At 34.8% G+C, this 14,731-nt stretch overlaps 1 protein-coding gene across 2 annotated transcripts in view; it reads left to right on the forward strand.

Moving 5' to 3' along the window:
* The window catches only part of LOC135688454 (uncharacterized), a 34,604-nt gene that overhangs the window by 2,900 nt on the left and 16,973 nt on the right, over positions 1–14,731 (forward strand). Inside the window, exons 7-32 of one of the 2 annotated variants that reach the window (XM_089110911.1) lie at positions 115–256; positions 499–566; positions 825–902; positions 1,409–1,460; positions 1,710–1,800; positions 2,246–2,372; positions 2,856–2,903; positions 3,551–3,622; positions 3,801–3,848; positions 4,437–4,472; positions 4,882–4,959; positions 5,804–5,960; positions 6,386–6,488; positions 6,920–6,977; positions 7,333–7,417; positions 7,582–7,674; positions 8,222–8,321; positions 8,507–8,564; positions 9,150–9,428; positions 9,539–9,662; positions 9,826–9,966; positions 10,367–10,495; positions 11,729–11,926; positions 12,161–12,349; positions 12,907–13,023; positions 13,066–14,277. In XM_089110911.1, coding sequence (XP_088967037.1) covers positions 115–256; positions 499–566; positions 825–902; positions 1,409–1,460; positions 1,710–1,800; positions 2,246–2,372; positions 2,856–2,903; positions 3,551–3,622; positions 3,801–3,848; positions 4,437–4,472; positions 4,882–4,959; positions 5,804–5,960; positions 6,386–6,488; positions 6,920–6,977; positions 7,333–7,417; positions 7,582–7,674; positions 8,222–8,321; positions 8,507–8,564; positions 9,150–9,428; positions 9,539–9,662; positions 9,826–9,966; positions 10,367–10,495; positions 11,729–11,926; positions 12,161–12,349; positions 12,907–13,023; positions 13,066–14,277 — 3,883 coding nt within the window. Of the gene's footprint in view, positions 1–114; positions 257–498; positions 567–824; positions 903–1,408; positions 1,461–1,709; positions 1,801–2,245; positions 2,373–2,855; positions 2,904–3,550; positions 3,623–3,800; positions 3,849–4,436; positions 4,473–4,881; positions 4,960–5,803; positions 5,961–6,385; positions 6,489–6,919; positions 6,978–7,332; positions 7,418–7,581; positions 7,675–8,221; positions 8,322–8,506; positions 8,565–9,149; positions 9,429–9,538; positions 9,663–9,825; positions 9,967–10,366; positions 10,496–11,728; positions 11,927–12,160; positions 12,350–12,906; positions 14,278–14,731 lie in introns of both variants that reach the window. The other variant, XM_065205314.2, reaches the window with a different exon arrangement.

Below are 14,731 nucleotides of genomic sequence, written 5' to 3' on the forward strand. Positions count from 1 at the left end.
TAATTCAATTTTTCTCTCTTCGAAGTGACCAGTTTTAAATAATTGATTATTACCTAGACATTACAAAGAAATGCTGTGGACTTTACAATAAACTGACATATTTCCGTTTTGTAGGTTATAACTGATCTACTGAATGCAGGCAGCACTCACTTAAAAGTTAGAAACAATGAAAAAAATGAGGTTTTTGTGGAAAATCTCTCCGAAGTTCCAATAACATCACCAGAAGATGCTCTGACATGTTTACGAAATGGGGAACGTATGTTGCTTTTATTGTGTGTCTATTGAGGAAAAGGGTTGTGGCTATTTCTTGTTTTCATTTTGTGAAATATTTAGAAAGTTGATGAATTATGCTTTCTTTGTTGATTGTACATTGATGAAATAATTTATTTAATGTCATAACTTTTTTCTTTTGTGTACAATGCTGGCTAATTGCACTCACATTCACAGTTTTGGTTATTTCCTAGCATTAAATCTTAATGTACCTTTTCGTTTTGGTAGGCCTAAGGAGGTTTGGTGAGACTAACATGAATGAGCGCAGCAGCAGATCTCATACAATATTTCGTATAGTAAGTAAATGATACAGTTTTGTTTCTTTTGTGATCTATGACACCAAAAGATAAGGACCATATTCGATTCTTTCATTGAACATCTAACGAATGAAGTCGTGAAAGTATCAAGAAAGTTGGCTGGTTAATCACATCACTTGATAAACATCCCTTAAAATTTCGCTTTGGGAGGGAATTCTTTTTAAGGTAGTCTTGAAATTTTTCAAAACACTTCCAACTGTATAGATAATGTTTTTCCAAAATCATTTTGTGTTTCAGACCATTGAAAGTAAGTTGTTGTCAGCAAACCCAGAAGACAACACACAAGAAGGTGGAGCGGTTATTGTATCTCAACTCGTGAGTTGTGTTTTATGCCTAATCATGTTCCTTTCTGTCACTGAAAGTTTTATCATTTGGTTTGAAGTACATCAGAATGATTTATTTCTGGACATATATCTTATAGTTCTTAATATAATTTCAACTTCTGTTTTATTTGGATTTGATTTGAGCTGTATCCAAGGATAGTAGTGTATTTATTGCCTTTAATCAACCCAAGGAATCAAGTTTTCTCAAACAATCAGAAAGAGCAAAGCAAGTATTGGTTGAGATCCCTTGTTTTGCCTGATGCTTTGTATGAAGAATTTAGCTTAGCAAGAGGAAACCTTGCATGCTTACTTTCACGACAATTTAAACAATCTGAAACTAACTGAACCGAACCATTAATTTCCCTATGAATGTTGCGTTAGAAGAGCCATTTGTTTTGCCATTAGGTATATCTGATTTGAATTGAAATGTGTCTAATGAAATTTCTCTAAATATCAACCAATGTTGAGCACTTCTAATTTGCCTTTCTTGGTCTTTAGAATCTTGTGGATCTTGCTGGATCTGAACGAGCTGCTCAAACTGGTGCTCAAGGTGACTGCTCCTTTCTTCATCTTAACCATTCCATTGGCAAATCTGATATTTTTTTTATTAATGGCATTCTTGATCTTTCCAACTGATGATGGGAAATATGCAAAATTTTGAGCCTGTTTACTAATTTGTAACTGCATAATTGCAATTAAACATTAAAGCAATGTCATGAGCTACTTGTTGATGTTTGTCACGATTTTCAAAGTCGTTGCATTGGTTATCATGCATTAAGAAAACATGTGTACTTTCTAGGCACTCGATTGAAGGAAAGTGGATTCATTAATAAGAGTTTGCTTACACTTGGAACAGTAATTTCAAAGCTATCTTCTGCTGGAGAGGAGGGGTTTGTTGTTGCCTACACGTTTGCTTATAGCATTTTAAACATTTTCCACCTTCATGGATTTTGTAGAAATTGTCTGGATATTATTATGAAGCAATCAAAGTGGGGAAAAAGAAAGAAGTGTGTTAGCAGATACAATTAACATAAGTGTTCTGAAAAGACTGCGAAGTTTAGTGATAGTAGAGAACGCAGTTTGCGTTGTAGGTCTATTTTGGAATGTCAAATCCAGTACCCATGACCAACTGAATTAAATGATTTGTCCCATCTACCTGACGTAAAGTTGTTATGGCTATAACTGAATATGTTTAGAGGACATATAAATTAATGTAATTGCATCTTTTGCGTGAGCTTAAAAGGACTGATCATGGTTTGCTGTCTAAAAGATATCGTTTTTTGTTTTTTTATCTGCCTACTTTTCCCTTCAAGCTCAATTTGTTTTTCTTTCCAGTTTTGTGCCATACCGTGATTCGAAACTCACCAGGATCCTGCAAAACTCCCTTGGTGGCAACGCCAAAACCTCTGTTATTGCCACGGTATCTGCAGCAGCAGGAGAGGAGACTTTCTCTACCCTTAAGGTAAATTCAACTCGAAAAATGATTTTAAAAATCACTATTGAAAATTTTCTTTTTTGATTGTAACAACGACAATCAGGAAATTATTAGATTATCTTGAACCAATTCGTTCTCTTGAAACGTGGAACCTTGAAACTTGTGTTTAGAAATTAGAAATGAAATGTGTTTAGACTTTTTATTTTTGAATGACATAGTCTTTAAATAACGCTATTTGGTATTTAGAGAAGGGCGGTTCTAAGTTGCTACTCCGAGTTTTATGCTTAATGCGATCATAAGACAACCATGTACAGCTCTGCCTATTTGGCATAGATCACTTTATATGAAAGGAAAAGGTAAACAGTAATTTTCTTTAAATAAAAACATGTTGTAGAGCTCTCAATTCTCTCACGCTCTGAATATTTGGGAAAAGGCTGTTTTTATGGAAATGTATGTATATTAAAAATGTATGTTTATATATATAATCGAAAAATTGTTGTTTTTATTTAGTTTGCCAGTAGAGCTAAGACGATCAAAAACAAGCCGAAAGTTAACGAGGTAGGTTTCTTAGGGTGTTCTTAATTGGTTATCTTCAAAACTGAATAGTTAAGCTTTGGAAAGTCTTTTCATCCTCATTTCCATTGCCGTGCTAAAGAATTCCTACGCTCAGTTTTCATCGTAGTCATGATCACAGGAGTGAAAGAAATATTGGACCATGGTACCACTATGCCATTAAGTACTTTGGGCCCGTGAATGCTCAATGGGCCTAACTTATATATGACAGTTTTCTACACTGCTAGTTTTTGGCTGTCCCAGCAATCTTTAAACGCAGTCCCAGCAATCTTTATTCGCAGTCTCAGCAATCTTTATTCGCAGTCTCAGCAAGAAAAATTTTTCCACCTCTGCATCATGACCAATCATCATCGAAACAATCATTATCAATCTCTCTTATAATCACATCATGATCATCAACATTATCCTCATGTTCTTAATCATCCATCGTTTTATTTAATGATCTTTCTTTCTTTCAAGTATGATCATCAGTCCCGCAGCCAGTTTATTTTAATCGTCAACATTTATCTATTAAGTATCATTGGTTGCTATTCATAATTCAACAGCTATATTGAAGAAGTAACTGCAGAGATAAAGATAACACTGGTTTTTGCTGAGCTAACAAATGATGAATTTTATTGCTTTTATCACAGGTTCTCGATGGGGATACCATGATCAAGAGATATCGCAAGGAGATTAACATGCTCAAAAGGCAAATTGACGAGGTAAATCAATTGGCATTATTGTGACATATTTAGACAGTTTTTATTGATTGTTTTCAATTGATTATTGATTGAATTTTTTGGTCATTTTCCTTCTTTCTTGATTTTCAAAGTTTTCTCATTTTTTTATTCTTAGAGATGATTCTCTGTCTACAACTGAATGTTTGATTTTATTCCATAGATACAAGATTTAACCAACCTAAAAACACTGAAAACAGAGAACGAAAAGGTATCAACACTTTCTAAACTGTCATTGTAGACATGGAATAATGGCAATATTTTTCGATTTTCTTTTATGTTTATCCAGTAAAAGATTACAAAACACATTTACAAGCTACGCTACTTAACAAAATTACTATACAACTATACAATACTACCGTAACGATACCCCGGTGAGCAGAAGGCTATGACCACCGCGGGGCCATTTGGACACAGACATTAAAATCAACACTTAGATGTTAAATACACGACCTAAGAGAAAAACAGAGTAAAAATTGCAAGGAAAGAAGAACACCTTTACCGAAATGGGACAGGGTGGTTGGTTGTATCTGTGTGATTTATTAGAAATGTATAAAATGTTATCTCATGCATTAGAACTTAAGTTAGTTTGACTATTGTGGTTTTAAATGGGCTTAAGTATGAAGCTAGAAATTGATTTCCAAAACTGCGCTGTAAAAACAACAAACTAAATAATTATAATCATAAAGATCTGCATGAAAGGCTTAAGATAAAAAGGGCCACATTTAAGCAATTATTGTAGATCCGATTCGATCACATTTGTTCGTACAGTTTTGATATGCTAGTTTTTTGTATTTAGATGGAACAACTTCTGGAAGAAAATGAAAGAATGAGGGTAAGTTTTTATGAAATGGTATCATTCGGTTGGTTCAACGATATACTTAATGGTGTCCTTTTTCAGCCCTATTTTTAATTTATATTACTAAACACAATTGCAACATCAAAAATAAAAAATAATAGTTCCACAAGAATAGTTCCTTCATAGTCAACTGCAAAAGTAGGAAATTTAACAAAGAAACAACACAAAATTTCATGATGTATTCATAAAGCCTAACTGCTCGAAATTACAGTAAAGAAAAAAGCAACGGAACCAGATTATTTGTCTTCAATACTTTGCCTTTTTCAAATTGTCTTTTGAAACTGTATCAAATGGGTTCTTCACCCATGGTCTTGTCAACATTATATTTTATTTTCATTTCCAGGGTATGAATCTTTAATCCATGCCAATTTTGATTGATTTTTAGAGAGAACAGCAGTCAAAGATTAACAGCCTTCAGAAAATGATTATTTCTTCCACCGAGGAAACAATTAACAAGAGAAAGGTTGCGTATCTCTTTTTTACCTGTTACAAGTCTAGACTTTGTTGAGGAAACCTAATGTTTTGTCAGGAATTCATGAAATACTATACCAAGAGCTTTCTAAATGCTGCTGATTAATTTAAATCACTGTTCATTTGATTTCGATGTAGCATGGCTTTATTGACTTTTTGATTGTGCTACTTCCTTGGATATAGATAGGTTTATTCAGCTGATATAGTCAGGCCCACCGAGAGCCAGACCGGGCCTAAGGGCAGGCCCAATGTTTGGGCCCCTAGCATTCAAACCTAAATACGCTTAGTTTGGATATTAAATCCATATAACAATCTTCATTTACTTCTGCTCTTTATTTGTTAAGCATTGGAAAAACTCTTCTACTACAGATATTAATTTAAATTACCGTATCGTTAAGAGTCATATTTTGAATAGAGTTTAATTCCTAGCGGTTCCTTTTTTACTAACGGGCCTAGGAGCAGATGTCCCTTTCGGTGGGTCTGGATGTAGTCACTATTCAAATGGAATCTCATTACTATGCTACAGATGTTAGAGCACTGATGTAGTTTGAGCCAGCAATCGTCATAAAAAGTGTCAAATGTATGGGACAATGATCTCCAATAAGAACAAGAAAGCTAGTAATTCCCTGTGATCGCAGTATTGTACGTTTGTGCCAAACAAATATTCGACCAAATTGATCTAGAGCTGATCTATAGACTTTCTATAGGAACCAAAAATATTGGTAAAAGACAAAGAAGTATACACTTTTTGTATCGTTGCTTAATTTGATACAGCCGCAAGAAAAGTATACCTTTACCTTTATAAGCGTTAAAATATATATATTGTCTTGTTTTAGAAATTGCTGAAAGGCGCAAGACGAGAGACATGGTGTCCGGGCAAACTCAAACGCAGTCTTGCCAGAGCGTCTATTGATCAACCGTCGCTTCTTTCGAGTATAAGCAGCGAAGATGAAATTGAAGATGAAGGGATGACCTTCGTAGAAAACACAACAGGTAACCCAAAACAGTTACATTTAGGAAGTTGGTTAGAGATGCTACGTCGTATGCGTTTTCAATTCTTATTATATAATTGATTATATATATATTCGTGAGTGAATGATTATATAGATAATCATTCACTCACGTTTCTGTGTGACGGCTACCTGGTTTCCGTGCGAACTCTCCGGGCTCAAGTCCTGACTCAGCCAGAGAAATGTGCTGTCATTATCTGTCCGCTGAACAAATGGTATGTAATCTAGTAAAGCTAGGGGAGTTAAAGGGAACAGGCAGCGGATTGTTGTCGAGCCCAATTACACTCAAATTCTTGTAAGGGGCTTGAGTTTTCTTCTACTTTTACTAAGGAAGATTTCTTGTTTTATTCGCACCTGCGCCAATCTGTATATTGCCCCATTCACTCGCATGTTTCTTATTTCGTATAGATTTTATTCTTGAACTTGAAAAAGAAGAGAGAAAATCTTTGGAGCAAATGAAAAGGAAGAGCTCAAGAGAAACTGGAGGCGCAGCGAACATTAAGCACAGAAGGTAAACTTTTAATTTTCCTATTAGGTGTTATTCTGTTTTTGTATCCTTGCATGCATTTGCAACGCATAGCTTTAATGAAAAAAGGTAATCTTACATCTAGTTATCATGTCATGGAAACTACTCTTTACCGGTTTGTCATGATGCCGTATAGGCAAAGCTGTACACGCTTTTGTTTGTGAACGGGACAGTTCTAAGTTGCAGCTCAGATTCCACACCAATGTGATCTAAGGTTGCGTTGCCTGATGATCGCATTTAGCATTAGCTGCAACTCAGAACCGTCTTGTTTCTTGTTTTTATTATCGTGTTAGCAAGACGAGCTTTTCAGATTTTTTGCTTCTCTCTGTTTCAGGGATTAGGCAATTTCAGCAGACTTTAGCAAATTATATGCCGCATATTTTGCTTTCACATATTCTATGCTGCATTTTTTGTAGGTCTTATCAAGCCGGGACACACCTGACCTTAAAGGTGAACCAAGCTTGCCAAACAGAGGTAATGAGATAAAATTGTACATTTGTTTATATTGCAAGCATCTATTCTCAGTTTGGTCAAGGTAAATGATTTGCAAACATTTTTCGTCTTCTGAGTTTCGTAAAAGTAAGAAACGATTTTTTTAACGATGAAAGATGCAATATTAAGGAATGAAATGTGAAATCCTAGGGTTGAAGTTAGTTATTCTATCAATTAATATTGTTTTGTAAAATTTTATTAGCTTATACTTTTGTAGATTATTCCTTAAACTTATTAGAAAATATCAGTTCATAGCATTAGTGAAAGGAAATATCGAAGTATATATTTTTCCTAATTTTTTTTCAAAAAAATAGATTTTTCTCTCGTTTTATCGCAGCAAACGGCTGAAGAAGATAGCAAAGAAATTCTACAAACGAATGTTGATGAGGAAGCACTGACGGAAAAGCTTAGAAAATTAACAGGTAGACATGAATGCGTTGCCATTTTCAACCCAAAGTCTATTAAACTACTGTATAAATTTTCTTTTTTGAAAAAAGGCACCTACAATTAAACACCTGTTTAAAAATGTTTCTTCTGAATTTGAGAACAAACCGATGTTTTGTTGACTGTGGATTTCTGTTTTCAGCGGAGAAAGAAGAGCAATGTGAGTTTATCACACAACTCAAACTTCGTTTGGACGCGTACGAGGCCAGTAAACAATCTGAAATTAGCGTCACAGGTATTCTAAAAGGAAATTTTATAGCCTCTACTTTTCTATAAATAACTATTTAGCATTGCCGTTTCTACATATGCAAGAATCCCCTTGTTTTATATCCCTGCCATTTTCCTTCATTGTCTGAACAATGAAACACCTTCATTGTCTTAACAAGTTATTAATGCTCCACTTTAACGTTTCCTTTTATTCAACGTCCCTCCTTCAGAGAGTAATTTTCCTTCAAGGCCTAGGACATTTTTTAGAGAATTTGTCATATCAACATACTAAATATACTCGAAGCTTTTTTATAAGATTCTAAAGATCTACTTTACGCGTTTTCATCGTGGTTTTGGGCTCTTGAATAGATGTTTCTTTGTGTTACTTGCATTCATTTAACCAAGGCATTTTCTTGTAGATTGCCTGATAAGTCCCTAGAATGTCTTGTAAAAACGCCTTTATTAACACAGCAATATGCAAATAGGCCGTTGTTTTTGTCGTCTTTTCTTTTTTCAATTACAGTTTTGTATTCTGTGTTCGGCCCATCAATTGCTCTATTTGATTTTATTCTCAGAAAACAAAAATGAAGACTCAGAGAACTTACCAAAGTCGATTATTGGCATTCGAAGAAAATGTGAAGATGCTAATGTTGAAGTACAGCCTTTGAGAAAAATGTACGTCCTTGAGCATTCCATGAAAATAATGCATTTTACTGCAGTAAAATACTTGTTCATCTTAAACATTCTACAAGCCTTCTAGAACTCCTTTTCATTTCTGCAAACTTTTCTCAATTCTTACATAAAGTACTGAAAATGCACAATGAGAAATAAATGTTCTGAAATGAATGTTCTTTTTCAAGGCAACTACTTGAAGAAAATGATGCTGTCCAAGCATTCCTAATGCCAAAAATGGAACAGGTAACTCTATAACTGATTTTTTTCTTTGTGATTTCGGGCTTGGCAGAGTACCTTAAAAATAGAACATTTTAGAAATTTGAGCTGTGAAAACTTTATAACTGAAGAATCCAGCTTTGTGTAATATCTTTGATAACTTATTGAAGTATATCAGTTAATCTTTTCACCCCAATTTTATGTACAAAGCTTTATAAAACTGTACTTCAATGGTTGCCATCTTCTGCTACTTTGAAGATCTTCCCCTACTTCTCTTAAGGTCTACATCAGAAAAATAACAATGCACCTTAAGCATCGACTGACAGGAGCTGGATAATTTTTTAGCATTCATAATTAGCTTCATTGACAGGAGAAATTATTTGATTAGATTTAAGAGACAAAATTTGATTTGATTTTTGACCGCATGTACTCGAGTATGTGAGGCCATTACACAATTTCAGATGACAATTTATAAAGGCAAAAGTTGACAATTTCCATTTTTCTTAAAAGCCTTGTTACAAAAAATCTTTTAATATTTAGTTTTCAAAATTGTTAGTGGGTTTTTATTAATGAAATTATTTATTAATGAATTTACTTTGTGATTGCTATTAGGCGGCTCAAACTTCGCCAAGCAAAACTGAGTTGAAAGAGGAATTGAGTCTGGCCAACTTCATCATTCTTGAGAAGGACTGTCAAGCGGAGGAGCTCCAAGTGCAACTACGTCAGGCACAAGATAAACTAAAGGAAAAAGAATGTGCTATAAAGGAACTGGAAGATCAGATTTCCAGTCTAGATTATAATGACGATGCAAAATGCAGTGCAGAGGAGAAGATTACGTTACTTGCTGCCGAAGTAGAGAACCTTGCCGCAGAGAACCAAGAGCTTCGCTTGGTAACGCGTGTTTCATTGTTTTGTACGATTTTTTCGTAGATCGTAACCCTTTTTGCCGACTGTAAAAAAAATCCTTTTAGATAGATCACTATGGCTTTGTTATTTTTCAGTCGAAGGAAGAAGCAGAGAAGAGTCTTGCTGAAGCAAAGCAAGAAATGATCAAACTTAGCTCCATGTTCCAGGAAGAGAGAGACGGCTTTGTCCACACTGAGAGCAAACTTCAGAGACTCAAAGGTTAATTTTCAATCTTTGTATTGGTCAAATTATTCCGTTATTGTCATTCGACAAATCAATGCTGCATATTCCCAAATTGGAAGTTTGTTTCCTTATCAGGAAGCATAGATATATTAGTTTTTTTCGCTGACTTAAATTTTGATAATCAATGTCATTATTACAGTACAAAATGACGATCTAATGTGGAAAGTGAAAGAGCTAGAGGAGACAAAAGAATCAGAAAGCAAAGGTGAAAGAGATTCTCCAAATGAAAAGCTTGCTGAAGAACTCAAAAGCCTAAAACAACAAGTTGAAGAGCTCCAAGGTACACATATCTGTTTTGGTTGCTGTGTTTTCTTGATATTAAGCTCTATTGAAGCTCTATTGTTGAAATTAAGTTTAATGTGTTTGATGTTTACAGTTACATTACAGTAGTAAATTTCAAACACGGCAATGCTGTGACAACCCTTTTAATTAATTATATGATTATTGTGTTAGAAGTTATGGGCTTTCTGTCAGCTATTATCCATTTAATCTTGTAGAATTCTACAGCTCATGATGCAGACTTTAAACATGACGAAGATATAACAACCCTTTTGGTTAGCTCTATGATTTCTGAACTAGAAGTTATGGGCATTCTGTCAACTACATTATCTTTAGCTCGTCAGCCTTTACCATCAACTGCCTCTTTATTAATCTTATTTTCATTGTTTCCAAACACACAGGAACAAAAGCTGAGCTTCTGTCAAGCATCGAGGAACTTGAGATGGAAAAGTCGTCCAAAAATACAACAACAGTGGATTCATTTTCGAAACACGAGGAGAGCATGCTCAATGACACATCAAAATTAAATGGTTTGTTCCATGCAAGTTAATTATTTGACCAGTGTCTGCTTCCCGAGGGCGCCTCTCCAAGGCCTACTGGTTTTTTGGTGTTTTCTGTAGGCGCTTAGATTGAATTATAACAACAATAATACATTAAAATTTTCATAGCGCGAAACCAAATAAAAAGCTTATTTATCTTTGGCGCTTTACGATATCTAATGACCAGTGTCCCGTGTATCTAAAAGTATCTAAAATAGTTTATGAAGTTTCAAAAGCAAGTTTGAAATAATGTGTTTTAAGGCATTTTTTAAAAAGATAAACAGTTTCCGAAGTCCTAACTTCTGATGGAAGAGAGTTCCAAAGTTTAGGCGCACACACTGAAAAAGCTCTGTCTCCACAAGTCTTCAGGTGAGATCGTCTTTCACGAAGATTGATACCATTGTCAGAGCGTAGTGAATACTTTGACTGTTTTGACTCAATCAAATCATATATATATTCTGGAGCTGCATTATGAACAGCTTTATAAACAATAGTCATGATCTTGAATTGAATGCGATATCTAATTGGCAACCAGTGTAGCTGCTGTAGAGCTGGAGTGATAAATATAATTAAACTGATATAATTCAGTTACATGAATGCTGAAACATTTGGGTGAAACACTCATTTCGTTGCCAGGGCGTTTCCGTAAAATAAATGATGATAAATACGTTTTTGGCATTTTCAATGTTACAATCAACTGCTGTCAATGATTTGACGTCCCTCATAGTAATTTAAGCATCTACATTCTACGGGCTTAAGGAAAGTCCAGTACAATGGACAAATCAAATGGGTATAGTGAAATTTGCATTGTTAAATCGTGCTTGAAACGAATGATCAGCGGCTTATTTCTATTTACAACTTCCAAATAAGCGTCAATTTCATTGTTCCCGTCGTTCACAAATTGTTACCGCAACTTGAAAAAAGTCGTAGTAACGATAGCTCGTTTCCCTAAATGCTAGAAATTTCCAGGCCTGGAGAGCCGAAAATTCATCTATTTTCATTTAGGCTTCAATTCAATTTTGACTGTGAGACACCATTTTTCAAAAATCTACTTTGTCAGATGAAAAGTTTAAGTATTTCTTGATTGTTTTCAAAGCCATACATAATTAACCACCATAATTGTTTATAAAACAAATTGTCTGTTATACTCAGACAACCCTTAGATATATACGAAAGCTTAAGTACAGAATTGATCAAGATAAAAAAATTGTTTCGTATTTTCAGATTTGGAGACAGTGTTTATGGAACGAGCTGCAGCTGTCGAAGAACTTAACTATAAGATTGAAGAATTGCAACTTGAGAACGAAGCTTTGAAAGACAAGACCAAAAAGCAAGAATCCCATCTTGAGCTGTTATCGAAAGAAAACGTAGAATTTCAAGCTGAAATACAACACCTTAATGAAAAAAGAGAGAATAAAGATGGTGCGTACCAAGTAAATTTTGTATCAAGAAAAGCAACTGTCATTGTCTCTTATTAACGATGACTTTAATTAACTTGAATAAATTGACTTTAACCAAAGTTACGCAATTATGATTCTATCTCAGCGATTTATATAGATTGGTAGCACACTTATCCTCTTTACTTTGACTTACTGTTTTTCTTTTTAGTTATTAAATTTTTGAACAACATAATTTTAAGTTTGAATATTATTACAGTCAGCAGTGGTGATCATACTTTGAATAAAGACGATCAAACTGAAGAGCTGGTCCTGAAAATTGTCGAATTGGAAGAAGCAATAGAAAAACTGCAAGCTAAAGCTGGCTTTGCTGACCGTTATGATGAAGAAAAGACAAAATTTATGCAGCAGATAGCTGAGCAGGATAAGATCATCAACGAATTGACACGTGAGTTACATTTCTGTACGGCCTAGGGCCTAAGCGATAAGGCATCCAACCTTGGGGCGTTAATCTGAAAAAAGTTGGAAATGTGGATTAAATAGAATATTCTGTTTACCAGTCAAGTTTACGATACCGTATCGGCAGAGCTGTACACGTAACAGTTGCCTGGTGGTCGCATTAAGCATGAAACTCGGATTAGCAACTTAGAATCTTCCTGTTTTATACACAAAATAGAAATGTGGATTTATATACTTTGATCTTGCTTGAATCCAAAATGTAGTTATTAAGAGAACCTGACTATTTGGTACTCAGCCATTGTAAATTAATATGTTGTTTGATAAAAGTAGTAAAGCTGCAAATCTCATTTACAGTAGGGGCCTGTGTTGAATTTGTGTCCTGGTTTGAATGACACAGTATGAAACAAAGAAAGAATGACACAGAATAGAACAAGTAAATGCGTTATATAGAGCGAAAGGATTGGAAAAGATTGCCTCATTTTTTGCTTTTGTACCATTAAAGATTAATTACACTCATAGCTTAAACTTATGATCAATTTGTTTTAGTAAACCGTGCATCCGAAAGCCAAGGAAAGGAAATTGAAGATATGAAAGTTAAAATTAGTGAGCTGGAAAAAAGAAATGCAGAACTTCAGATTATCAACGACAATGCAAAAGATGTGGCTTCCTTCGAAGAAATCAATCAAGGTCTTCGGGAAATTACTTCTAATTTGGCCCAAACTTTAGATGGAGAAGAGGAGAGCGAGGGTAGAATAACTAAAAATGAATATGAAGTTTTGAAAACAAAAGTCCTTGAATTAGAGGAGATTAACGAGAAACTTCGATCTGATGCCCAAGGTCTAGTCTCAAGTGAAGCATTTGAGAAATTAAAGCTGCAAATTGATGAACTTGAAGTATTAAATGAAGATCTTCGACGTGAGTTAGACGTGAAAACAGAACTACTGGCCACTGTCAGAGATGAAGATGAAAAGGCAGCTATGCTAGAGGAAACAGAAAAGCTGAAGTTAAAAGTGGTAAAGCTGGAGGAAATGAATGCCAAGCTTCAAAGCGATATACAAGAGACTAATCAAGCGATTGTTATTGAAGAAGGTGAGAGGGACATTGTATTAAAAGAAGAGGTAGATAAATTAAAGTTGGAGATAGAACAACTAGAAAAGGCGAACGAGGAGCTGCGAAATGATATTCGAGAAAAGGATGCATCGAGATCACTTGGAGAGGGTGATAATGAAATCGCAGTGCTGCACGAAGAAATTGATGTTTTGATGTCGGAGATTAACAAGTTAGAGGGCTTGAACGCAGAACTGCGAGCTAAAATAGAACATCAAAGTGAAAGTGCTGAGATCGGAAAGGATATTCCAAAGCAGCAGGAGCTTGAAGATTTGAGACTGAAAATTGCAGAATTAGAGAGGACGAATGGAGAGCTTCGAGTGGAAACAGAAAGGCAGGCAACTGGAATAGCTTTTGAAGATGTCAGAGCTAAGACAGAAGAATCAGATGATTTAAGGCGCAGAATTGCTGAATTAGAGCAATTAAACAAAGAACTTGCAGAAGGAATTAAAATTAAGATTGAAATGCCCGATGCATTGGAGATAGAAAGTGAGAGAGATTTGATGAGGGAAGAAATAAAAAGTTTACAATCAAAGGTGGCTGATTTAGAGGTGGAGAACGGTGAACTTCAGAATCGTCTTTCTGATTCAACTCCTGTTTTAATCTCGAATGAGGTTAACAAAGAGACAGCTCTTCTAAATACTGAGCTGGAAGAGGTGAAATATAAAGTATCTGAATTGGAGAAAGTTAATGAAGATTTAGAACAAAGGTTATTGGACAATAATGTTGCTTTTAAAGAAAAGGAAATTGCTATCGAGGAGGTATCATTGCTGAAAGCCGAGTTAAAGGAGCTGAAAAGTCATGCCAGCGGTAAGAATATACTTTTTTGTTTGGTAGAGCTTCATAACTATCAGGCAGACTATTGATTTTTGTTGTTGTTTTTCTTATCTTAGGATATCATAATAACAGTACTATTCGTGTTATCGTTTCCGATAGATTATCCCTGATAGTAGCTAGAATGTGTTTGCTAGAACAGGCAGTACAATCTTGTTAATTTCGCCAGACTTTGTTGATTTCGGAACAATTCTTAGACCTAGCAAAAGCGTCAACATCCCAACCAAAGGAAATGCTTAAAAAACCAAGGTCGCAACCCATAAAACACTACTTCACATAATATGAACTTGGTGTTACCTTCGACCTATAAAGATGAACTGTATAGATCAGCTACACATTAATCATATAATGTTGAACTATTCAGTCATCAAAGCCCAGAAATCTTTATGACTCTTGATATGAAAACTTGGAAACCGTATTTTTTACATCT

Source organism: Rhopilema esculentum, chromosome 10, assembly GCF_057945365.1.
Source record: "Rhopilema esculentum isolate cy_ngs chromosome 10, ASM5794536v1, whole genome shotgun sequence".
Taxonomy (NCBI): domain Eukaryota; kingdom Metazoa; phylum Cnidaria; class Scyphozoa; order Rhizostomeae; family Rhizostomatidae; genus Rhopilema; species Rhopilema esculentum.